Source organism: Schistocerca americana, chromosome 5, assembly GCF_021461395.2.
Source record: "Schistocerca americana isolate TAMUIC-IGC-003095 chromosome 5, iqSchAmer2.1, whole genome shotgun sequence".
Taxonomy (NCBI): Eukaryota; Metazoa; Arthropoda; class Insecta; order Orthoptera; family Acrididae; genus Schistocerca; species Schistocerca americana.
The window spans coordinates 688575559-688603558 of NC_060123.1; the positions used below are offsets into that span (position 1 = coordinate 688575559).

At 41.6% G+C, this 28000-nt stretch overlaps 1 protein-coding gene across 1 annotated transcript in view; it reads right to left on the reverse strand.

Moving 5' to 3' along the window:
• The window catches only part of LOC124616117 (UDP-glycosyltransferase UGT5-like), a 180014-nt gene that overhangs the window by 65065 nt on the left and 86949 nt on the right, over positions 1 to 28000 (reverse strand). Inside the window, exons 3-4 of the mRNA XM_047144381.1 lie at positions 20403 to 20657; positions 12254 to 12574 (exon numbers count right to left, since the gene is read on the reverse strand). Coding sequence (XP_047000337.1) covers positions 12254 to 12574; positions 20403 to 20657 — 576 coding nt within the window. The remainder of the gene's footprint in view (positions 1 to 12253; positions 12575 to 20402; positions 20658 to 28000) is intronic.

The following is a 28000-nucleotide window of genomic DNA, read 5'->3' on the forward strand; positions in this document are numbered from 1 at the left end:
TGTACTGTATCCCTGATAGTTGCTCTAGTATACTGGTGGAAATCGGGGCAGTGTATTCAACTGTTAGCCGTGAACACACTCCAGTCCAGCGGTCGGTTCTTGCTTTCTTCCTGCGAACAGTTACATTCCTATAGGGCATTTGCTTATTGACTTTGCAAGAGTGAAAATTTTTATCGCTGTCTTACGGATGAAAGCAATGCTGGCGACGCTTATTCGGACTGGTTTTACATGTGTAACGTGGTAGAGAATATATCCGGGTCTGCCAATAAACCTTTGCGATTAAATCTATGGAGCTACGCGTCGCGTAGTTTGTCTTGCACGGCGCACACTGCACAAAGTGTGTGGGCACTGAGAGTGGCCCTGACTGGGATTTCGCGCGACGTCACAGAAGCTACGAGACGACCGATGAGAATAGAAGGAACGTTCAGATATATGATCTGACCACATGTGCATACTGTGTACACGATGAGTAGATACACTGATGGAAAAAAAATCGACACCAAGGAGTTGTGCGACATAACAAAACTTGGTAAGGGTGGCCGGCCGGTGTGGCCGTAGGTTCAAGGCGCTTCAGTCTGGAACCGCGTGACCGCTACGGTCGCAAGTTCGAATCCTGCCTCGGGCATGGATGTGTGTGATGTCCTTAGGTTAGTTAGGTTTAAGTAGTTCTAAGTTCTAGGGCACTGATGACCACAGATGTTTAAGTCCCATAGTGCTCAGAGCCATTTGAACCATTTGGTAAGGGTGTTCCTACATCTGAAAGAGGATGTCTATTCAAATTTCGAGCCAGTCACATAAAAGCACCGATGGTAGCAGCACTATGAGAATGCAAATCAGGTTTTCTTCAAACACACACTTCAATGGTCCTGAACGATTGGACGCGGTGAGTTAATGTTAGTCAAGAATGCCTTTAAAGCGACATAGACGCCATTATGAACACCTCAGTAAGTTTCACGGAGGTCGTGTAGTAGGGCTGCACTTTGCATATGTTTGCTGGTTTTTTAAAAATTATTTTATTGCGGTCTCAATTGGATTTTTGTCTTGTTGATTTGTTAAGATTTCTTGTTTGGAGACCTTCAGCCGTAAAAGTGTTGCATTCGGTAAAGGTCCGGCTATGGGCCACTTTGATTATAAAGGTTATTAAATTACAATAAATGACAATTAGAAAGAAAAACTGACCTCAACCTTTGGCCCTTTCCACAACCCTATTACCTGTTCTGCCCAGCGGGTTTAGTGGGCGTATAACCCACCCGTCAATCCGACATCACAGTTCAAACAACTGTCACCCTAAGTTTGAAACCCAAGAGAGAGATATGCCTTAACTTTAAAACTGTATAGCTCACTGGTGCAACATATGTAACCATCAAACACTCACCACTGCCCAGCTCCTGTGACGTTACAGTTGTGCTATGAGTCCACCTACCCTTTAGTTTAAAACTTGTGCAGCTTACATGTTTAAATTGCCACCCTGAGTTTGGAGCTGGCTTGTTCTGTGTTTAAATTGACACAAAATTCAGTAACCAACTAAGTTCAAAATGGTGGGAAGCCTCCTGGTTGTCAAAACTAAAACTCTTATACTAATTTTAAAACCTTTTGTTTGTCAGACGCTTGTCACAGTATTGTGTAGTGCGATAGGAATGGGAGAGGTACTTACTTGTATCTTTATTTAAACACTGCAATCCCATTGCCACACCGTACCATGTCAGAGACTGGGTTGTGGGCGGTGGACTGTGCCAACTCCTTTTGCTGCCGTAGCCTGCAGCAGGCTGTACTGCTTTGCACATGCCAGAGATGTCTGCCCAGGCCAGCTGCCCATCGTCAATTCAGTGCCAAAATAGCCCAAGACCCCCCCCCCCCCCCCCATTGACACCACATCATCAATTAGGAATTTGGGCAGCTGTTTTTCCGCCATTGAACACTACAGGCAGAAATACATATGCCAATATGTTCTTACACTTAGCCCCACTCTAATTGTAAAACAACTGCAGATTGCTGCTCACCCTGCCTGCCCAATAATTTACGTACATAGAAAACAATACCAGTCCTATCACATTTCCCTTAGGCACTCCTGATGATACCCTAGTCTCTGAAGAACACTCACTATTGTTGACAACACACTGGGTTCTATTACTTAAGAACTCTTCAAGCCACTCACACATCCGAGAACCTATTCCATATGCATGCACCTTCTGTCCCTGTGACAACAATGCTGAATTCTATCGAAGGCTAATCAGAAGCCAAGGAATACAGTATCAACACAGACAGGTGTACCCACCACTGTCCAGAGTCACAAACAAACAGAGCTAGTTACTTAAACACTAAGAAAAACATGCTATTTGCTAGGAACTCTTCAATACAGTCACGAATCTAGCATGATATTCTGTATTTTGCTCATGTGATGAGATCGTGGAAAACTGTATCAAACACTGACTCATTGGAGGCCTTCCGGGCCTGAGCAAGCTGACTTTCACACAATCGTTGTCTATGGAATGCCTGTTGATAGTCTGTACCTCCCCCCCCCCCCCACCCCACCCCCCCATAGAAAGCCCATAACACCCGAGAATAAGACGCATTCAAAAAAATTAACAGTCAAGTAGTATTACTGACAAAGGCCTTTTGCAAATACCTACCAAGGTAGCCGAGAGCACTAATCCGCTGCTTCCTGGACTTGGGTAGGCGCGCTGGCCCTGGATCAAATCCGCCCAGCAGAATAATGATGAGGGCCGGTATGCCGGCCAGCCTGGATGTGGTTTTTAGGCGGTTTTCCACATTCCACTAGGTGACTACCGGACTGGTCTGCACGTTCAGTTACATGACCCATAGACATTTGAATACATTCGCGCTATTTCACGGCTTACACTAGACGCAGACAGCTGGGGTACACTACTTATGTCCCGGGGGGTTCAGGGTGGCGGCAGGAAGGGCACTCAACCACCCTCTGCAACTAACACTACCAAATCCATAATAACAAGGCCAACCCCGCACTGAAGCAGGACAAAGGCCCAAAGAAAGAAAGAAAGAAAGTCCTCTAGTTGCAAATATCAGCTTAATGACAGTTCATGAAAATTGAGAATGACTGTTTAATGTTATGTGGAGCACCCTTTTTGCACACAATACAGTGCCAATTCTCTGTTACATGGATTGAACAAGCCCTTTCCATGAATACTTATCGAATTTGTAGTTTTTAAGAATATTGGATCATATATGCAGAAATCTATTTAGAATTCAGCGTAGAATTGTATTTTCAGGTGATCCCCCACATAAAGTACAATGAATGACTCAATCAACAGATGGATTCATAAATCGTTTTTGATGAATATCAGCATAATTCCTTCAACAAGATCACTATCAAGAGTTGTTTATCTCATGCAAACACCAGAGCTATCAGTGATGCATGATGCTGAAAGACAAAGTCATGTTCCATGCAGGCTATAAGAGTTTATGGAGATGTCTCTGGTAGGGCATAGCCACTTGGTAGCAGCTAACCATAATCATATACTAATGTTATAGACATGAGAGTGCTTGTCATATTTATCGATATACTCCTTTAGTTGCATGTATGAATTTGATAACATTTCATGAAAATGGGAATAACAATTTAACAATATTGCGAAAAGCAAAATTGCTACTCATCATGTAGCAGAGATGCTGTGTCACAGAAAGGCGCAATGAAAGGACTGTCATAAATATAGCTTTCGGCCAGTAAGGCCTTCATCAAAATTAGATAAAATAATAGCAGACATCAGTAAAACACATAAAAATATGAAATTCACAGTTAAATATGAAACAAATTAAAGCATAAATTTTCTGGATCTTAAAATTTGTAACAGTGACCATAAACATCAATTCAGTATTGACAGAAACCTACATCCCACATATGTCAACTCTGACAACTCTTCCAACACAAAATGGCACTTTTCAGAGCCATGCTACACTGTACTATTAGTCCCACAGTTCAACAAAATTAATTCAATAGATAGTTAACAATAATGGCTATGATCCACTGATAATAAACTCCACCACAAAATACAACCACATGTCCACAGAACAGCGATTCACACAACATTCACTCCAAAACAAATCCACATCCCACAGAAACCAAACGTAAATATACTGTTACCCCATACATGTCTGCTATAATAGCAAATAGCTGATTTATTTAAAAATAAGAATACTGAAGCCAGCTTTTCCACCAGTAGTAAATTACAACAGAAAGTAATTCTTCCTATGCCCTCTACAGTAAATCAGACATAATCAAGTCCAAATGTAATTCATTTCAAAAACCATACATTGGTCAGACAGGCAGAGGGTCTGAGATTAGATACAAAGAACACCTTGATGCTTTATGATGTGGTAACTTAAATCTACATTTGCAGTCCACAATGCTGAGGAAAACCATTCAATGAAAAACATTGTGAACAACATGAAAATATTACAAATAAGACTGAGTATGAATCTTTCAGAGGAAACAGAAACACTCAAACACAAAAAAATCTCCCTTGACTATTTCCTTAATGAGTAGACAGAGTTAGCTAAAACTCTTTTCCTGAAAAACATCCAGAATGTACTTCCCACACTCCAATATAAATAAATCTTATCCACCTATCTACTGATGAAATCTTATAATCCATAGCCTATAATTTCCTGGCGTTAAATATTAAGAAATTGTAATGTACTGGCACATGTAGCTTCACATAGCTTCTTATCCATACCTATTTTCTACCATTTTGTAAGATAAATTTTAATGGTATAATTCACATCAATAATGTGACTAATCCCTTTATTTCTCTGTATTTAATACATTAAATTTAATGCAAAATACATTTTTAATTCAATGAACAGTAATATATGATTCCTTTCCCAAAATGCCGTATCTTGTAATCTATCATTGACACTCATGTACTTTCTAACCACTATGTATTTGTTTTGGTATGTTGTAATTGAGTCAAAACACGTGGTGTGGATTGCAAATTTGTTTTGAGAAATGACAATATGAATATGTTTTGTTGGATAAAAACTATGAAAACAAATCTTCCAGCAAGACATTTCATGTAAGTTGTATTCCAACCACAAGTCTGTAGTGCTGTCCTTTTTAAGGCACATCTGTAACTGTGAGTTATTGTTTATCTTAGGACAGCTCACCAGCAAATGAAAAAGTGTTTTGACAAAAGCATGAAACCCATCTGATGATAAATTGTAATGATTCTAAACCAGTAATGGTGCTTTTCAAATAATGCAACCTAAATGTAATTTGTGGCTGGTTGCTTCTATACATCATTAAATATCTGTACTTGTATCCTATGTTACAAATATGATATTGATAAAGATTGTATTTCCATTTTCATTAGAATATGAGGTAGTGAACAGTCATATTTTATTTATCATTTGTCATAATGTAGACAACAGGATGTATAGTGTCAACAAAAATACCACAGTGCAAAATTTTTATTAACACCTGCTGTGACAGAGCTACATTTAGGAAACTTCTGGACTACTTCTGCAATAAAAACTTCATTTCACACCATTATGTGCACATGAATATTTAATGTTCTCTCATTGATGTTCTTTATTGACGTAAAATATGAACCTAAAACATTACAATATGGAAAAAGTAAAAATAAACTTCATCACAATTTAGAAACTTACTAAATATAATGTTACATGGTTTACAAAACTACTTCTAACCATTTATTTCCAAAGTATGGTAAAATACTGCCGTACATTGAGAGCACCCCTCATTTGTCAGGCTTGAACAATCAAGTGGCTTGCAACTTCATCTTTCTTGCAGTACCCCTTTCTGGCAGAGCATTTATGTATTTTCGTTGATTGGAATAGTGGCTGAACTGAATTCGCTTCCTTTGTTCCAGTGAAGCCTAGTTATCACGTTCTACTATGCTATGGCACACTGTAAATACTGCACTAAAATTATCCCACTTTGAATGCAAGCCAGAAATCACACTAAAATACACCATTTCTTTTCAAAAGGAGGGCCGGAAATTACACTGCACTTACACCATTTCTCTTCGAATGTGTACTGGTATGCAAATAAAATGGAGGAACACATGTCTTGTAGCACTTTCTCCACGATAACTAAAAACCATTATTGAGTGCTGAGATGATGGTCAGCCACACTACGATCAACTGGGTAGCAACACTGAGCATGCTCTGTTGGGATGTCATCACCTCCAGCACTATGAGTGCTACTTGTTCACAGTGACAGATCAATATTTCTGTTTGAAAGTGGATGTAGCGTATTGTGCAAGTGTTAGAGTATGAGGAACTTTTAAGGAAAGTCATTACAGCACTGTTTGTGAGTGATGTAAAGCACAGATTGCTAATTTGCAACCTAGACTCAGTTCCCACTGATACCAACATTTTATTTTATTTTATTACTTGCAATGTTAAACTTATTTTGGTCATCAGTCTACTGATTGGTTTGATGCGGTCCGCCAAGAATTTCTTTCCTGTGCTAACCTCTTCATCTCAGAGTAGCACTTGCAACCTACGTCCTCAATTATTTGCTTGACGTATTCCAATCTCTGTCGTCCTCTACAGTTTCTCCCTCTACAGCTCCCTCTAGTACCATGGAAGTCATTCCCTCATGTCTTAGCAGATGTCCTATCATCCTGTCCCTTCTCCTTATCAGTTTTTTCCACATATTCTTTTCCTCTCCGATTCTGCGTAGAACCTCCTCGTTCCTTACCTTACCAGTCCACCTAATTTTCAACATTCGTCTGAAGCACCACATCTCAAATGCTTCGATTCTCTTCTGTTCCGGTTTTCCCACAGTCCATGTTTTTCACTACTGCTGTACTCCAGACATACATCCTCAGAAACTTCTTCCTCAAATTAAGGTCGGTATTTGATATTAGTAGACTTCTCTCGGCCAGAAATGCCTTTTTTGCCATAGCGAGTCTGCTTTTGATGTCCTCCTTGCTCTGTCCGTCATTAGTTATTTTACTGCCTAGGTAGCAGAATTCCCTAACTTCATTGACTTCGTGACCATCAATCCTGATGTTAAGTTTCTCGCTGTTCTCATTTCTACTACTCATTACCTTCGTCTTTTTCCTATTTACTCTCAAACCATACTGTGTACTCATTAGACTGTTCATTCCGTTCAGCAGATCATTTAATTCGTCTTCACCTTCACTCAGGATAGCAATGTCATCAGCGAATCGTCTCATTGATATCCTTTCACCTTGTATTTTAATTCCACTCCTGAACCTTTCTTTTATTTCCATCATTACTTCCTCGATGTACAGATTGAAGAGCAGGGGCGAAAGGCTACAGCCTTGTCTTACACCCTTCTTAATACGAGCACTTCGTTCTTGATCGTCCACTCTTATTATTCCCTCTTGGTTGTTGTACATGTTGTATACGACCCGTAGCTTACCCCCTACTTTTTTCAGAATCTCGAACAGCTTGCACCATTTTATATTGTCGAACGCTTTTTCCAGGTCGACAAATCCTATGAAAGTGTCTTGATTTTTCTTTAGCCTTGCATCCATTATCAGCCGTAACGTCAGAATTACCTCTCTCGTCCCTTTACTTTTCCTAAAGCCAAACTGATCGTCACCTAGCGCATTCTCAATTTTCTTTTCCATTCTTCTGTATATTATTCTTGTAAGCAGCTTCGATGCATGAGCTGTTAAGCTGATTGTGCGATAAATCTCGCACTTGTCAGCTCTTGCCGTCTTCGGAATTGTGTGGATGATGCTTTTCCGAAAGTCAGATGGTATGTCGCCAGACTCATATATTCTACACACCAACGTGAATAGTCGTTTTGTTGTCACTTCCCCCAATGATTTATAAATTCTGATGGAATGTTATCTATCCCTTCTGCCTTATTTGACCGTAAGTCCTCCAAAGCTCTTTTAAATTCCGATTCTAATACTGGATCCCCTATCTCTTCTAAATCGACTCCCGTTTCTTCTTCTATCACATCAGACAAATCTTCACCCTCATAGAGGCTTTCAATGTATTCTTTCCACCTGTCTGCTCTCTCCTCTGCATTTAACAGTGGAATTCCCGTTGCACTCTTAATGTTACCACCGTTGCTTTTAATGTCACCAAAGGTTGTTTTGACTTTCCTGTATGCAGAGTCTGTCCTTCCGACAATCATATCTTTTTCGATGTCTTCACATTTTTCCTGCAGCCATTTCGTCTTAGCTTTCCTGCACTTCCTATTTATTTCATTCCTCAGCGACTTGTATTTCTGTATTCCTGATTTTCCCGGAACATGTTTGTACTTCCTCCTTTCATCAATCAACTGAAGTATTTCTTCTGTTACCCATGGTTTCTTCGCAGCTACCTTCTTTGTACCTATGTTTTCCTTCCCAACATCTGTGATGGCCCTTTTTAGAGATGTCCATTCCTCTTCAACTGTACTGCCTACTGCACTATTCCTTATAGCTGTATCTATAGCGGTAGAGAACTTCAAACGTATCTCGTCATTCCTTAGTACTTCCGTATCCCACTTCTTTGCGTATTGATTCTTTCTGACTAATGTCTTGAACTTCAGCCTACTCTTCATCACTACTATATTGTGATCTGAGTCTATATCTGCTCCTGGGTACGCCTTACAATCCAGTATCTGATTTCGGAATGTCTGTCTGACCATGATGTAATCTAATTGAAATCTTCCCGTATCTCCCGGCCTTTTCCAAGTATACCTCCTCCTCTTGTGATTCTTGAACAGGGTATTCGCTATTACTAGCTGAAACTTGTTACAGAACTCAATTAGTCTTTCTCATCTTTCATTCCTTGTCCCAAGCCCATATTCTCCTGTAACCTTTTCTTCTACTCCTTCCCCTACAACTGCATTCCAGTCGCCCATGACTATTAGATTTTCGTCCCCCTTTACATACTGCATTACCCTTTCAATATCCTCATACACTTTCTCTATCTGTTCATCTTCAGCTTGCGACGTCGGCATGTATACCTGGACTATCGTTGTCGGTGTTGGTCTGCTGTCAATTCTGATTAGAACAACCCGGTCATTGAACTGTTCACAGTAACACACCCTCTGCCCTACCTTCCTATTCATAACGAATCTACACCTGTTATACCATTTTCTGCTGCTGTTGATATTACCCGATACTCATCTGAACAGAAATCCTTGTCTTTCTTCCACTTCACTTCACTGACCCCTACTATATCTAGATTGAGCCTTTGCATTTCCCTTTTCAGATTTTCTAGTTTCCCTATCACGTTCAAGCTTCTGACATTCCACGCCCCGACTCGTAGAACGTTATCCTTTCGTTGATTATTCAATCTTTTTCTCATGGTAACCTCCCCCTTGGCAGTCCCCTCCCGGAGATCCGAATGGGGGACTATTCCGGAATCTTTTGCAAATGGAGAGATCATCATGACTCTTCTTCAATTACAGGCCACATGTCCTGTGGATACACGTTACGTGTCTTTAATGCAGTGTTTTCCATTGCCTTCTGCATCCTCATGTCGTTGATCATTGCTGATTCTTCCGCCTTTAGGGGCAGTTTCCCACCCCTAGGACAAGAGGGTGCCCTGAACCTCTGTCCGCTCCTCCGCCCTCTTTGACAAGGCCGTTGGCACAATGAGGCTGACTTCTTATGCCGGAAGTCTTCGGCGGCCAATGCTGATTTTTTATCAAAATTTAAGCAGTGGCGGGGATCGAACCCGGGACCGAAGACGTTTTGATTATGAATCAAAGACGCTACCCCTAGACCACGGGTCTATTAATTATAAAATATAAAAATAACAGTGCAATTTATGTACGTAAAATTAACACATTCAATTTAGTTATCATTACTACTCTTGTAAGTCAAAAGACTACAGGCTAGATAGTCGTAAAACAAGCAAGTATATGAAGAAATTTAGTACAAAAGTGTTTTATGTAGGTGATCTGTACATAATCTGCTGAACAGGCCCTTTTCCAGTAGACTTTTCGAGCAGAAAGTGAGATTTAAAGAGTTAAGTTTATGTGCCTCAAATGTAAACCTAAAAACTACTTGCAAAATATTTTGGTCAGCGTCTTCACTGTCCAGAACCAATCCTTAAGCTCAAATACACAGACACTCACGAACATCTTGAAGAAGGGTGATCCCCAACTATCAAAGGATTACAGCACAACTTTTGAAATGGTCTCTACCAAAACTAAAAAATAAGCCTAAATTAATCTCTGAGAAAACTTGGAGAACACAAAAACTCCCCAGGAGAGTTGAAAGTGGCCATGATACATCAACTGCATACGAAATGCAACTAACAAGATGTTATAAACAACAGAAGAATTGCTTTGCAACCAGTTGCATACAGCATGTTTTCTAACATTATCTTGAACAGAGTAAAAACAACAGCAGAGAGTAATTCAGGTGAATATCAAGGTAGTTTTAGGAATCATGGTCTGAAAAAATATTTAATCTGAAGTCAATGATTTGCCGTAGATTATGGAATACAAAAGCTCTGTATTTTTCTTTGAGACTGCCTGTAGCATATTGTCCAAGAAGCACAGAGTGTGAGTGCTTTTTATAGAACAAGCATCATAATCCCATTGTGGGCAAGAGGTCTGAAGCACAGACTGACAATTTGGCAATGCATGTTCAATTCCTGCAGATACTAATGCTTTTTTTCATTTTATTTTATTCATCACAATTTAAACTATAAATTATAGAATTGAAATATATTTAAACAGCTGTTCAATTCCTGCAGATACCAATGCTTTTTTTCCATTTTATTTTATTCCTCACAATTTTAAACTATAAATTATAGAAGTTAAATTATATAAACAGCTGAATTTAAACATGTAATATTAACTCATAAACTGTAAAATTATTTTCCTTCAACCTGCATTTATTTTTCTGTTACCTGATTAATGCAGAGACTGGGAAAATGGATGTAAAATTAAAAATAAAATGAAATAACCTTGAACTAAATGCTGTATTTTAGTCAATCTGGAAATGGGATAATAGCAGTTAAAGGGTTAATATATTCAATTTAGCTATAACTACTACCACTGTAAGTGAAAAGGCTATAGGACACCACATTGTAGTACACTGGCACACTGGCATAATTTTGCACAAGATTTCACTGCCTTTTCCTGACTTTCTGAATGTTATATGATTACATTTCCCCTGTCAGAACAATGCAAAATGGTTTTGGAACTACAAATGAACAGAGTAAAATGGTATCGACTGTCGGTTGCCCAGTGTAGCAAATATGGTATGTCTATGGAAACACCATTCTGAGGAATTACAAGCAAATTTCTTTAGTAGAAATGGAATCAGGAACTCTTAACAACTGATCCATCTACGCTTCTCAAAAATTGACTGTGAATGACAGGTATCTGAGGCCATTGCTGTCCAGAGAGTATCAAGTAATACACAACTGACCTTCATATGAAATGTAGTGCATTTTGTGAATGAACATAGTTTGAACAGATGTTATCATACCTGAGACCAGGAGTTGCTAGAGCTTTTGTGCCCCCAGATACACTGGGTGGAGCTACAGGAACCTGTTTTAGGTACTTAGTTAGTTATGTACTTCTAGATCATACTGATGATAAACATTATCATATGGAACATACCAATGAAACAAACACAGGAAGTTATTTCCATGGCCATATCATCAACGAGTTTTATAGCTGCATATTTCAGCCATTTTTGTGCCAAAGTTAAGTTCATTAAAGGGTGACACAGCACATTTTCCCTTCTAGTGTTGTACTTGTAAATGTTCCTATAATTTTCAAAGTCAGATGAATTGCTGAAGACAAATTTATAATGTGAATAAAGGTACTGTGCGGCTGTGGTTAATGTTCCCAGTTGCTTAAAGAGATGCATTCTAGGTGTATGACAGGAACCCATCACATTATACTAATTACTTCCTTCTGTGCAACGAATAGTTCTTGCCTTAGTGATTTGTTATCCTTAGGTATTATTCCATAAGGAATCAGTTCATGGAAATATAGAAAAATGTGTTAAATTACTGACTTTGATATTCCCCAAGTTGGTAATTATTCTTCTGGCAATATATGGTTTTTATATTTTTTCCCAGCAATATGCACACTTAAGAACTTAGAATTATCTACCCTCCACATTATTCTTTGGTGGTATAGCAGGTTAATACGAGTTGGAATATGCTAATGGTACTGAACTGTATGACCTGCGTTCTTTCAGTTGCCCATACACTGACCCATCAAGAGTAACTTGAAGCAAATAATTCTAATCAGAAAAGGAGCTCATCCCCCAGAAGTGAGAGTATGCCACACCATGCTACCCACCTGTGGCAGAGGTTTGGGCTCTGGAACATGCAGACCAGCAACTTCTACGAGGGCAGGCACCCTGGGGATGACTTGGTCGATGCTCCAGTGGGTGTTGAGCAGCACAAGGCTGGCGTTGCGCACAATCTGGTGCGTAGGCGGCACTCCTGGACCGAAGACGTCATGCACCAAGGCGTCCACCTGCCTGTCCGACAACCAGCGGTAGCCCAGACGTGTGTAAACATATGCCAGCGAGTGCTTCAGACGCTGCCAGAATGTGAATGGTGCAATGGCGTCTGAATTGAACAACTCCGTGTATGCTGGGTGGTCTGGGTTCCCCACCTGTTCTGGCAAAAAAACATTTCTCACAATAGTTCATATCACAGTTTCCATATTTCACAAGCAAAATACACTCAGGAGCAACTGAATTAGAGACAGCTTCTTGTATCCCAGCGTGATGGCAACTGAGACTTCAGTATTGAGACTGCACAGCTGCTGACATACAGTGTAACTGATGCTAAAAGCCACTTGCAACACGATGAGTGGTGCCCTAAACTACAGTGTATGGCTAGTGTATAGGGACTAGAGATCAGAAATGAGTTCGTTAAATTTGCTTTTTACTCTCCAGTGGACTCTATGGCATCATCTTCAAACTTATCATCTTTGTATGGTCAGACACTCAACAATATCTACCACTGCCCATTTAACTAAAAACTTATCACAAGAGTCTATTTACAGGTACAAATGGACTATGACAACTTGTGTGTGCGAGAAAATTTTTTTTGAAAGAGTGCTGTAAATTTATTAAACAAGAATACAACCTTATTGCTTGCACTGGACAACTTTTTTATATTTTCCATCTGAAGTCTGGACAACAGCATCGAACTTTCACCATACATCACTCTCACACTTATGGGGCAAATTTTCAACTGTATATATAGCATCACGTAATTTTGGACTTACAATCTTCAAAGACTTACAAAAGACAGCTTCATTAGAGGCAATCTTATCCAGAGACTCAGTAATTTCCGCCCTATCAGTGCTAACGATCACAGCAAGATCGTGCACTTAACTTCTGTGCTGGATAATGGCTTTACACTCCCGCACGTTTTAATAGGGGGAACAAGTCTAAGAACAGAAAGCGACCATAGCGCCATCACTGTCAGACTCGTCATACTCAGGGGACTAAAGGAGGAAGTAAGTAAGCCAGGTTAAAATTTATGTAAAAGTCGCGTCTTGATTTCTAACGTATGCATCCCTCAACATTGGACTCGTAGCTGCTTCATTCCTGATCTCTAATAGGGACTGGCTTCAGCCGTCCAAGAACATCTCAGACCATCAAGCAGCCAGTGGCTTCACCTCAAACAATCGAGGAAACCTGCTGTTACCTGTAGACTTGGATACATACAGCATTAGTTCAGTGAAGGACTCTGCTACTGCATACAGTAACCTGGCTTTGAAACCTTCAACATTCTAGTAAAACGATCTTGTCCTGTTTTGGACCCTAAAGAACTTTCACTTTCCATGGACAGCTTATGAACTATTTCATCTGCTGCACTGTGATCTTGTACAATAAATCAGTGCATCTGTCAATTACAATGCTGAATACTTCACACCTTCTGCACAGGGCATCGAACTTACGATGACAACCACAGGTCTCGCGATGGACTTCACAAGACGTCTAAAGCTGTAGCCTTACTTCCTAATCCCAAATCTGTGAGCACAGCTCATAGACATAGGTCTGACCCGGATCCAAGGAGCGCCCGTCTCACTCATCCCCATCCCACATCTTCTCAATGTGTGATAGGTCTGGCGATCTGGAGTGCAAAAGAAGCATGCTCCTATCAGTGGTGTGCTCCTCAAATATACGAGTCAAGTATTTTACAATTACACCACCTCACTTGGAGGTTAAAAACAGGACAACAGATCAGCCATCAGGATTACACAAGTTTACACGATCTCTGACTTTAAGACTCAATGGAGGATGAGAGCCCGATCAGAGTCTCTTATCATCATACCAAAGAATCAAGGAAAACCTGGGTACGTTTCTGGGAAATCTCCCTCCATGCAGTTTACCAGCAAGTCAATCAAGCATAAACCATGGACGATAGGAGACTGTGACAAACACGTCGCAGAGCTAGAATGTGAGGGGAAGCTGACGTAATCGTCGTTCTTTGAATAGGCAATGAAATTCACATCAGACAGTACAAACTGCTGAGCTAGATGGGTTCACATTTGCAGCAGTGCTCCCACACCAAGCCAAACTGTGGGTGGAGTTGCACAGTTCATCATGGAGATGTGGATAAGAAGACATCCACCCTCATTACATGGAGCGGTCATTTCTCTGCCTGGCTCTCCTCCACCTATCAGGTCGACACAGAATTCTAGTCCTCCAGCATAGAGCCAAAACTGCATGAGAAGCTGTTCAGTTTGTCACATCAGTCTGGACAAGATAGCAGTCATCTCATTCTGTGGCCATATAGTCCAGATAATTTCTATGAATCCCTTCTATTGATCAGGTCAATACATGCATCATCACAGCTGCTGCAGTTTCACAGCACTGAACCAACTATGAGAGTGCAGTTGTATAATTCTTCATGACCATGTGACCCAGATGGCAGGTGTCCCATTCTATGGTTTCACTGCTTGGTCCAATACATTTCAGTCCATCAGATTCTTATGAAAAACTGTGTAATATAAGCATGCAAAATATCCAAGATACTTTCGATGTGCCCACTAGCCAGAGATCAGTCATTCTGTTGCATTCAAACCACTCGCGTGACTTTGCCATTGATCATGTCTACTGGCATTGGCTTTCATATTACCACTTCATCAGATAACTCTTCGTTCAATCATCTTGGTGTAGCATCGACCTTTCTAGCAGACGTGTCCTCCATAATATATGGGACACAGCCTACAAATAAGAGCATCAGGCCCAACATGGTCAATTTTACACTCCACAGACCCCGCACCTGACAAGGAGTATGCTATCCAACTGCGTTACATTACACAAATACTTCACTACTGGACATTCATCTACCAAACCTCAATATAAGCAGGCACACGGCATATGGCTCTGAGCACTATGGGACTTGACTGCTGAGGTCATCAGTGCCCTACAACTTAGAACTACTTAAACCTAACTAACCTAAGGACATCACACACATCCATGCCCGAGGCAGGATTCGAACCTGAGACCGTAGCGGTCGCGCGGTTCCAGACTGTAGCGCCTGGAACCGGCCGGTTTAGTCATCATACACTGTATTTTTGACTATACCGATGTCTGAACACAGATCAGTGCAAGTGAACGAGGAACTATGCTAACGAGCCAAAACATTATGACCACCTACCCAATAACGTATTTGTTTGTCCTTGGAACGAAATACATCACTGACTCGGTGAACCCAGGATCTGACAGAGTGCTGGTAGGTTTGTGGAGGTTGTGGCATTAGATGTCTACGCACAGATCATGTAATTTGGTATGGGTTCCGTAAGATTTACATCAGGCGAATTTGGTCACTGAGACGTCAATGTGAGTTCGCTATAATGCTCCTCAAACCACTGTACCATGGTTCTGGCTCTGAGACATGGACAATTACACTGCTGAAAGATGACATCACTGTCAGGGCAGATATCAAGTATGAAAGGATGCAAGTGGTTCTCAGATGTTAGTGTGTCTTCAATTACTACCACAGGTCAAATGCATGCGCAGCAGAATGTCTCCCACAGCATAATACTGCTCCCACCAGCCTGCATCTGTGGCGCATTGCACGTTTTGAGTCGTCATTCACCTCGATGACGGCATTTGTAGAGACGACCACAGAACAAGAGTAACAAAAATGTGATTCACCCAAAGAGCCGACACGTTTCCATTGATCGACAGTCGAATCCAGATGGTCCTGTGCCCACTGCAATCGTTATTGACGACGTCGTTGGACCAACATGTGAAAACATAGGGTGGTCTGTTGTGAAGCTCCATATCCAACAACGTATGATGAACAGTGTGCTCTGAAACACGTATGCGTGCACCAGTGTTCTTTCGGCAGAGATGCCACAGATCACCATCTACCCTACTTTAAAGAGCAGACAAGCCTCCGAACACCACGTTTTGTGAGGAGTCTTGGACGCCCAACCATTTAGCGCTTAGTGGTAATTTTACTGTCTTACTACCTCTTTCTGTAGATGCTCACGACAGTAGCACGTGATTATTCGACCAGATTCGCCGTTCTCGAGGTACTCGTTCACAGGCTCTGCGATATAATAAGCTGTCCTTTGTGAAAGGATTTCCCCATTTGCAGCCCCCTAGTGTGATCCCCGTCCATGACTGCTCTGCTTACGTATATTCGTTACTGCGTCACATGCCTGCGACCCCACCGGGTGGCATACAACATTACGGTGGGATGTGGTAATAATGTTTTGGCTGATCAACATATGTTACCATACACAGTCTTCATACCCCAGTGAAATACTGTGAAACTTCTATTATCCCTTTGAGTCTCAACAATATGAAAAGACAAAGTTATAAAATTTTTCACAAAAGTAACATTTTTTATCATAAGAAGAAATGATTACAATAAGAAATTGCCAAAATAAATGACCAATTGAGGTGGTTTCACTTTGGAACCACTAGGACATACAGTTTTCAGTCACTCACCATTTCATGTGATACATTTTAAAGCAAATTTGTTTTTTTTTTTACAAAAGAAAATCCCACATCTCGAATCTTACGTTAATTCAAAATGCTTAAAACAAATTGTAGCTCTAAAAAACAAGCAAAGATGGTCCGAAAATTTGCTACATTTTGTATTAAAACTACATACTACTCCAGCGATTTCATTTGAAGCCACTCCAAGCAGAATTACTAACATAAATTACATTATAATAGCTCAAGATATACTTGTCTATTGTGTATGGTATACTGAACTGGGGAACTAGAAACGACGGAGAGGCTTTGCCCTACTGCAGCCCTCAGTGGCTGACAACCCCACAGCAGGCCACAGCAGTCCACCCGCCCCACCGCCGTCCCACACCGAAGACAGGGTTATTGTGTAGTTCGGCCCACAGAGGACCCTCCGGGAACGTCTCATTCCAGACGAGTGTAACCCCAATGTTTGCGTGGTACAGTAATTATAGTGTACGCGTATGTGGAGACTGCTTGTGCAGCAATCGCCGAGATAGTGTAACTGGGGTGGAATAAGGGGAACCAGCCCGCATTCGCCGAGGCAGATGGAAAACTGCCTTAAAAACCATCCACAGACTGACCAGCACACTGGACCTCGATACTAATCTGCCGGGCGGATTTGTGCCAGGGACCGGCATGCCTACCCGCTCGGGAAGCAGCGTGTTAGACCGCGCGGATAGCCGGGCGGGCAAGAAATACTTTTACTGTCAATGATCACCTCAATATGGACATTACAAAAAGAACCGCACGTCACAGTCTCCTACAATCACCTAGCAGGGTCTCCGGAGGGACTGTTGCTTTGAGCACCATAAATGGCTGCCACAATGCACTACATTCGTAGAAGTACCTCAGTGTACCACTAGATGTCTCTGTCTTTCAACAATATTGTTTTAATGCCAAAGGAACTAGTAAAAAAAGGCTCTGAGCACTATAGGACTTAACTTCTGAGGTCATCAGTCCCCTAGAACTTAGAACTACTTAAACCTAACTAACTTAAGGACATCACACACACCCATGCCCGAGGCAGGATTCGAACCTGCGACCGTAGTGGTCGCGCGGTTCCAGACTGTAGCGCCTAGAACCGCTCGGCCACACCGGTCGGCGGTACTAGTAATTCAATAATAATAATAATAATAATAATAGAGCTCGTATGGAAAGATATAGGTGTTAATTCTTTCCACACGCTGTACGAGATTGGAATAATAGAAAATTGTGAAGGTGGTTCGATTAACCATCTGCCATGCACTTAAATGTGATTTGCAGAGTATCCACGTAGATGTTGATGTAGATGAAGAATAAAGTGTTGGTTTCAGGTAGAAACTATTGGTACTCAAAGGGTTAATAACTCGATGTAAATTGTTGCTAAACTGTGTCGTCATGTATTTTGCCCTTAGCTGATGCTTTACACTGTTTCGCCATGCGCTGAACTTGTACAGCTGCCATTTACAAGGAAACTACCTTATAACAACAGGACGTTCTCTTTCTGCCACATTTATGTATTTGTCACCAAGTGTATTGGATGAGCAAGATGACGAGATGTACATTTGGCTCCTCTACATAACCCAATTTTCCATTCATTTGGGCTACTTTCAGGGGGTGCTATAATTATACACAAACTTTAGTGTATATGGATATTAGATCTGATGTATTGACCATTTGCAAAGTGACTGTCTCAGATGAAACTCTGAGAGGTTAAAAAGTACTAGAATTTTTTCCTAAGGCACACGTAGTTTACTCACCATGACAGCCAGAAAACTGAAGGGAAATACACTGACAAGCCAAAACATTGTGACCACTTCCCTACGCAGGGCTGAATGCCTCCTGGTGGTGTTGCGGACACGTGACACAGTAAGGAATGTATGCGGAAGACAGACGAATGGGCAGTCATTATAGCGAAGATACGGGACACAAATGTGGAAATCCACTGATGCAAGTAATTTTGACATTGCTGCGGCTGGAAACGAAAATATCTGAAACGGCTGTTTGCGTACTACTGACGTGAGCACGTATGGAAAGTAGCTGGAGGAGGGTGAAATAACGCGTAGACTGTATGGTACTGTACGTCCATGTCTCTTCACAAAACGCAAAGGTCGGAGGACCCCACACTGTGTAACCCAGTGTAGGCAGCGATCTGAGGCATCTGGCGACAGAACACAGTGCTGGCACAGACACAGGTGTTTCGGGGCACACCGTATTCAGGTCATTGTTGAACACGGAGCTCCACATCCCTGTGTGTCCCTGTATTGACCCCATAACATCGTCAGAAACGCGCTGTTCAAGCTATATGTGGTGTAAGTTCGAGAACCTCTTGTCGACCCCTATTCAATAGTCTGGGAATTCTGACATTGCACTCACAGCATATATTTTCTTTTATGTCGTTTGTTGTTAGCAATATTAGCCTATTCCCAAGAGTTAGCAGCTTTCACTCAATTAATACTAGGCAGAAATCCAATGTGCATGTGGAATGCACTTCCTTGACTCGTGTGCAGAAAGGAGTGCAGTATTCTGCTGCATCCACTTTCAATAAGCTACCACAGGAACTCAAAAATCTTAGCAGTAGCCCAAACTCTTTTAAGTCTAAACTGAAGAGTTTCCTCATGGCTCACTCCTTCTATCCTGTCGAGGAGCTCCTGGAAGAGCTAAAAAATTATGCAAATTCCAGTGTTACATTGTTGATTTTCTTTATGTAAACTTACGACTGGTCGCCTGAATATGTTTTTTATATTTCATTTTATCTGTTTCTACTATAGTGTTATAATTTCATGTATTGACTCGTTCCATGACCATGGAGACTTCTCCTTGTCCCACGGAACATAAATAAAAATAAATAAAAAGTTACGATTTCGGTGGGCACAGCATCACTGAGTTTTCACTGTGGAACAATGGCGATGTGTCGCCTGTCGAATGAGTCACATTTCTTGTTACAACAGGACGATGGTTGGGTATTTACACGCCGTCATCCAGGCGAATGGCTGCATGAAACATCAACCACTCCACAGGTGCTGGCCGGTGAGGGTAGAATCATGCTATGGGCTACACTGAGTTGGGCTTCCTTGGGAACTGTTGTGGTAATCGAAGGCATCATGACAGCAGTAAAATGCATGAACATATTGCAAACCATGTGCTTCGCTTCATGCTTGAATGGTGTCCCCTACAATGGTGTCTCTTCCTGTAGAATAACTGCCTGTGTTGCAAGATCATAAACGTGCTACAGTGGTTTGAGGAGCATTATAGTGAACTCACACTGATGTCTCGCGGAGTACACGTGTCTGATCTGTACCCATTGGAACGCATATCGGGAGCCAACTGAGTGTCCAGTAAACCACCATTCCGTAATTTGGTGCCACATACTTCTGTAATCCTGTCAAGGACTTACAGAGTCCATACCAAGCAGAATCGCTGCTGTATTGTGTTTGCATACTGGAGCAACATTACTAAACAGGTGGTCCCAATGCTTTGGCTCATCGGTGTGAATCTCAATTGACGCACCCTGTCGTGTGTCCAGGAGAAGGGGAAGCTGGTGGCGACGTTGATTAGCGGCGCGCCCAGGTGGTGCGCGAAGGCAGCCGTGCAGTCTGTGAAGTGGATGTCGGTGATGACCAGGTCGTAGCGGCCGCCGGAGCGCACCAGCTGCCGCGTCTGGGGCTGCGACAGCGCCTCCCTGCAGCCTTCTACGTTGCCCAGCCAGCTGGAGGCGTAGCCCCGCACGATTGACCGCAGCGCAGGGATCATGTCCGGTGATTCCTGGGCGAGAAAATGAGGTTTTGTCAGAGACAGGTGATGGATAAATTCTCAACAGACGGAGTCTGTACCTGACGATGAGGTCTGCACTCTGTTGTGTTGTGCATCAGGTGAAAACTGGATAGCACGGTCAAGAGCTAAAGTGAACCGTGAAACAGGAGGTAGATTCTTTCCATCTCTGATGTTTCTCTTCCCCAAATATTATTATTTTTTTCCGCAAATTCTGTGATATATTCGATGTTATACACTGATAAGTCAAAACATTATGACCACTGCCCACCGCGGCGTTGGATGTCGCCTGGTGGTGTTGCGGGCACGTCACACAGTAACAAAAGTACTGGGTGATCAAAAAGTCAGTATAAATTTGAAAACTGAATAAATCACGGAATAATGTAGATAGACAGGTACAAATTGACACACATGCTTGGAATGACATGGGGTTTTATTAGAACCAAAAAAATACAAAAGTTCGAAAAACGTCCGACAGATGGCGCTTCATCTGATCAGAATAGCAATAATTAGCATAACAAAATAAGACAAAGCGAAGATGATGTCCTTTACAGGAAATGCTCAATACGTCCACCATCATTCCTCAATAGCTGTAGTCGAGGAATAACGTTGCGAACAGCGCTGTAAAGCATATCCAGAGTTATGGTGAGGCACTGGCGTAGCATGTTGTCTTTCAGCATCCCTAGGGACCTTGGAGGCCAAGTATGACGAAAGTGGCGGCTGAGCACACGATCATCACCAAACGACGCGCGCAAGAGATCTTTCACGCGTCTAGCAATACTTTTGTTTCTTTTTGCTTCTAATAAGACCCCATGTCATTCCAAGCATATGTGTCAATTTTTACTTCTCTATCTACATTATTCTGTGGTGTATCAAGTTTTCAAATTTATACTGACTTTTTGGTCACCCGGTATGTAAGCGGAGCAAACACGAATGGGGGATAATCCTGGCTGAGATATGGGCTGCAGACGGGGAAATCCGTTGAGATAAGCGACTTTCACAAAGGGCAGTTTATTATCACGCAGAGCCTGTGAACAGTATCCTGAAAACGGCTAAGTTGGTCGAATGATCACGCGCTACTGTCGTTAGCATCTACGCAAAGAGGTAGAAGGGCAGTGAAACTACTGCTAGAAGCTAGATAGTTCAACGTCCACGACTCTTCATAGAACGTGGCGTTCGAAGGCCTGTCTGCTCTGTAAAGTAGGATAGATGGTGATCAGTGGCATCTCTGCCGAAAGAGCACAGTGCTGCTGCTCGCACAAATGTTTCGTATCACACCGTTCATTGTACATTGTTGAACATATCGCTCCGCAGCAGACCACCCCCAGGTCTTCACATGTTGACCCAACGACATCATCAATTACGATTGCAGTGGGCACAGGACCATCTGGATTCGACCGTCGAGCAATGGAAACTTGTCGGCTCTTCGGGTGAATCACACCTGTGCTACACAAGGTCGATAGCCGTCTCCATAAACTCCGTCATCGAGGCGAAACGTGCAGTGCTTCACGGTCGAAGGCTGGTGGGAGCAGTATTATGCGATGGGAGACATTCTCCTGCACTTGCATGGGATCTGTGGTAGTGAACAAAGACACGCAGACAACTGCGAACCACCTGCGTCGCATCGTGCTTAATGTCTTCCCCAACAGCGATGTCATCTTTCAGCAGCGTAATTCTCCGTGTCTCGGCACCAGAAACTTACTACAGTGGATTGAGGAGCATTATAGTGAACTCACGTTGATGCCTCGGCGACAAAATTACATGACCTGTGAGTACGCATCTAAAACCAGAAACCTCCGCAAACCTACCAAAAAACTGTCGGATCCTTGATACGCAGAATCAGTGACGTATTTCGTTCCAAAGGCAGACAAGCTATTGAACAGGTGGTCATAATGTATTGGCTCATCGGTGTATAACATGTGCCCAGCACCTAGAAATATGAAATATTGACACTATTCAACTTAACTTTGTTACCTGTTACACATTGTTTCGATTACCAGAAGTGTATCGAACTAGTTGGTTTGCCTAAAAATCGTGTTAATTACAAAACAACATTAATTTCAAGTTTTGTCATTATTGTTCATATGTAAACATATGCACAGTTAATAACTTCGCGATAAAGTAAGCCAAAAATCTATATAAATACATAAAGTATTCAAGTAACCAGTACCAAAGATACCCTAGTAGCACATGGGCTCAATTAATTTCGAAGCAATTAACATCGGTAGGTAAGACAGTATTACTAAAATAGAGTCCCATATTTAGGCAAACTAGACAGTGTAACTCTACAGAAATTATTACTGTATCTCAAAGTTCATCTTTAAAAGAATACGCATTCTCTGTTAACTTACTCAGAAATGTGAATTTTTAATTGTTAACTTGTGAAAAACTGGCAAAAAATAAAACTTATATAAGTAGCAAGATGGAATCCATGTTACTTCAGCTGGAGTTCAGTCTGCGATGAGTTCTGAATGGACCTACATCGGTGCGTGTTCATATGGGGAAATGTACCGCAGTCAATTTGGTACAGATTAAAAGACAGAAAATGTACCACGTTTTACCTAAATTTCGCATGTGGGAGATTAAATATTTTAGTGACTATTTTAAATGATTAATTGGTCTCTGGATATGTAATTGTTATCATGGGCGGTGTTATACTTTACAAATGGATATCAGGAATGGAGGTAGGTCATGAACGAGATTGTTTTCAAAACCGATACTTACTGTGCATACTTTACTCATTCTGATATGATTGTCTGCTTGGGAGGACAGTGTAATGAGTGACTTGCACAGTGACTGCGTTAATGATTTACTCGCCTCATGTGAACAATTCTGACTGATTAAGGTATGATTACGTTACAGCATTCGAACAATATTGTAGGTCATTAACTCCTTTATCTGTACCGTAATTCAAGGATATAAGAGTCTAACTGGCTGTAAACAGATGTTTGTATAGCATACAAGTGCAGTTAAAGTGTGTAAACTGCAATAATAGTCTGGAATACTTTTTCAAAGAATTTCGATGGAGGTGCTGCTATCGAGACTAACCAGACAGAGAAGATGATTAAGCTACAAACAAAGTCAATTTTGTACTATTTTTCCATAGAACTTACCATTCCATTGCAAAAGAAGATGTTTTTCAGTGTAGTGTCGAATGAAGTCAGTAGTTTAATTAACTCATTAAACCTATTGGTCTCAGAAAGCGCTGCCTTGAACCAATTCCACAATAACCTTGTTTATAATATTCACGGTTTCATGGTGTATCTTTAAAGTTTAATAGTTTTTATAAAACGGGATAACTGGTATTTGAGTTTCAGTATTTTAGAGGGAACGCGCGAAACTTTATGCACGTAGTTCTGTTTTCAGATTTGGGCTCTGGACAAAACCAAAGTTGGTGCTAACTCTTTTAAAAGTACCTCAAGCTTCTGACCTAAAAACAGGAAACATCAATTTAAAGTTCTCATTCATTCTTACCTAGCAATGGTGATTTTAGTATAAACGAAAAAGCTAGAAAAAAAAGAGCTGTCCACTTAGAACTTGTGCAAAATAACGTGGCCCATGTGCAGAGACGCATTGTCGTTACCAACACTGGACGACTGCACACCTTTCATTAGAGCAGGTGCTGTTCTCACCCGCTGAGCTGCGCAAGGCCCCCTAAACGATCAAACTTGTTTGTCAAATTCGCTATTACCTAGCCTCGGATTTGTCAAACAAGCCTTTACACGTACCAACAAAGTTTGTCGATTTAACCTGACTTTTGAGCAGACTCTATTCGTGTATGCTGTTCTTCTGGCACTAGAGGGAATAGCTACAAACGCAGGAAAAACATTCGTAGCACTGACTTTGGCATTGCGTTTAAAGAAAAGGAAGAAGAAGAACGCTGGTCCAGGAATGGTTTGAGATTAAAGAGAAGTATACGCGTGAAAATCTGTTAAAGTAAGTGTTACACTTAGAACATGATGATTACATCAACTTTCTAAGAATAGACAGTGAAACTTTCAAAAACTTGTTTTGAGTGACTTCGTCCTCGCGTTGAAAAATAAGACTCAAATATGTGAAAATTTATTCTCTTCTTCTTGGTCCCTTAATGGCACTTCATTAACGTACGCAACATGGGAACACATACCCTAGATCGCGCGCTGAGGGACCGGAGAACTTTGATTTTTGTTTTTTATTTAATTGACCTCCCGGTTGTATATTGTGCATAGAAGATTGATTTTCTTCTTAACCTTCTCCTGTGTAATATGTGGCTGAGAACGACGTAAAAACTCTCTCATTTTCTTAATTACCAGGGCTGCTTGTTTATATCCTTGACTGCAGTTTCCATAGTTGTGGAAACTCGCGATACATTGAGATAAATTGTAATAAAACTGTTTTTCACTAAACTTATGCGGTGAAACATTAACACAAACAACGTCTGCACGTTGTCAAATTTTCCGTAAATCAAAATTCATCTCCAACACGCCAAACAGCAATGTGCATGCTCAAATACTTGGCAAACATAGCGAAGTTTTACAAACTGTCTGATCGTTTACGAGGGCCTTTAGAAATGACCGGCTCAGTTGTGTGTGTGGTGCCTTTTTTTCCAGTGCTCTGTTCAGAGCCCACGGACTTGTCGATTTACTGATCACGAGTAAACCCCTGACTCTTCAAAGAAACAACACCCATGTTCTGATTATAAATGAGTTAGCCTGTTAAATATTTGACGTTACGCACGTAAGCGAGAAAAGTTTTGAAAAGGTTTGAAATTAAGTTTCAGGACTGTCTGAAGGCGCTAAGTGCTCTCATTATCAAACACTGGATGACTATATTCAGGACAATTTACGGTCCTTTTCAAACAAAAGTTTGTGACGCCATATCTCCTGAATCTTTGTCGTGCAATGACAAAATTTTATAGGTATATTCAGTGTTATATTTGAGTACTGTATGCAAAAAGTATTGCGAACAGAGTTCGTAGTAAAAAAGAAACAAATTAAAACGTCACGCCCGATGCGGCAGTTTCACTGCACGAAAAGCGAAAAATGTAGCAAGCGATAAACTTTTCCTTTCGCAGTTTTGTGGATGGAGCCAGAGAGAATTTGTTTCGTAAAAGTTAGAAATTATGCGTAAAGTTCGCTTGAAGTCAGTAGGTGCTCTCATTTTTAAATAAGGGATGAATGAAGTCCAGACTAATACTCTAATACTCACACATGATTGCTATGTTGAACCATTCACATATGATTATACCCCATAATGACTCATTATGTCAGCATTTTATATTTTTAAATTCGATCACTAGTTACGCGAAATATTGGAAATCAAACTTTTTTTGCCCCTCTAAGCCGTTAAATGGGCAGCCTGCAACTGTATCCGTGTTCCGTGCCCCGGGGTACTAGCTTAGTGATAACCAGGACGTCCCAGGAGGAATGTTCAGGGTTCATGGACGTGAAAAGAGCGCGCATTTGAAGCAAAAAACTTCATATGGACATTTATGTCCTATTCCAAATAGATAGAACACACTTTCCTTTTTGTTTTTTGTTAGAGGCGCACTTACCCTGATAACTGGACGGGTAAAAGCAGTGCAATTAACTGGCCACCAAGATCTACAGACTATGCGCCATTCAGTTTTTGTTTATGGGGTTGGACGAAGTCTAAGGTACACTATGTGGTCAAAAGTATACGGACACCTGATAGAAAATGACTTAGAAGTTCGTGGCGCCCTCCATCGGTAATGCTGAAATTCAAGATGGTTTTTGTCCACCCTTAGCCTTGATAACAGCTTCCACTCTCGCAGACATACGTTCAGTCAGGTGCTGGAAGGATTTTTGGAGAATGGCAGCCCATTCTTCCGGGAGTGCTGCGCTGAGGAGAGGTATCGATGTCATTCGGTGAAGCTTGGCACGAAGGCGGCGTTCCAAAACATCCCAGAGGTGCTCTATAGGATTCAGGTCAGGACTCTGAGCAGGTCAATCCATTACAGGAATGTTATTGTCGTGTAACCACTCCTCCACAGGCCGTGCACTATGAACAGGTGCTCGATCTTGTTGAAAGACGCAGTCGCCATCCTCGAATTTCTCTTCGACAATGGGAAGCAAGAAGGTGCTTAAAACATCAGTGTAGGCCTGTGCTGTGATAGTACCACGCAAAACAACAAGGAGTGCACGCCCCCTCCATGAAAAACACGACCACACCATAACACCACCGCCTCCGAACTTTCCTGGCTACACACGCTGGCAGATGACGTTCACTGGGCATTTGCCATATCCACACTCTGCGATAGGATCGCCACACTGTGCACAGTGATTCGTCACTCCACACAACGTTTTTCCACTGTACGAACGTCCAGTGTTTACGCTCCTTGCACCAAGCGAGGCGTCGTTTGGCATTTATCGGCGTGATGTGTGGCTTATGAGCAGACGCTCGACCATCAAATCTAAGTTTTCTCACCTCCCGCCTATCCGTCATAGTACTTGCAGTGGATACTGATGCAGTTTACAATTCCTATGTGATGGTCTGTATAGATGTCTTGTTATTACACATTACGACTCTCTTCAACTCTCCACGGTCTCTGTCAGTCAACAGATGAGGTCGGCCTGTCAGTATTGTGCTGTACGTGTCCCTTCACGTATCCACTTAACTATGATATCGGAAACAGTGGACCTTGGGATGTTTAGGAGTGTGGAAACCTCGCGCACAGACGTATGACACAAGTGACTCTCAATCACCTGACCACGTTCCAAGTCCGTGAGTTCCGCGGAGCGCCCCATTCTGCTCTCTCACAACGTCTGATGACTACTGACGTCATATGGAGTACCTGCCAGTAGGTGTCAACACAATGCACCAAATACGAAAAACGTATGTTTTGGGAGGTGTCCAGATACTTTTGATCACATAGTGTATATACGCGAGATGAACTGCTTGTTCCTATCAGGGAATGTGCAGAGGCACTCAGACCAGCGACACAATATGTTCTCGAAACAGTGCACAAATGCAATGCAGTGGATTTGACGATGGGGTATTCGAACAATTCTTGTGAAGACTGTACATCAGCTGTAAAATTATGTGGACGATAACGTTTGGACGCGAATGTGTTAAAAACACGTATTTTTCAAATGATACTTCGTAAAGCGCATGTTGTATTGTGCGCTGATAACTGTACATACGTGCATGTGTAAATCCGACAATGTACTGAATAACACACACACATCGAAAAAAGTTTTGCATTACCCCAGTTCCCTGAACTCCTGAAGATAGACGTTCACTGTGGATATTGGATCACAGTCCCTGTGACCGTTGAGAGATGTCACTAAACTCGCCCAAAGATATGAACAATCATGCATGAGCGGCGCCTATTAGAC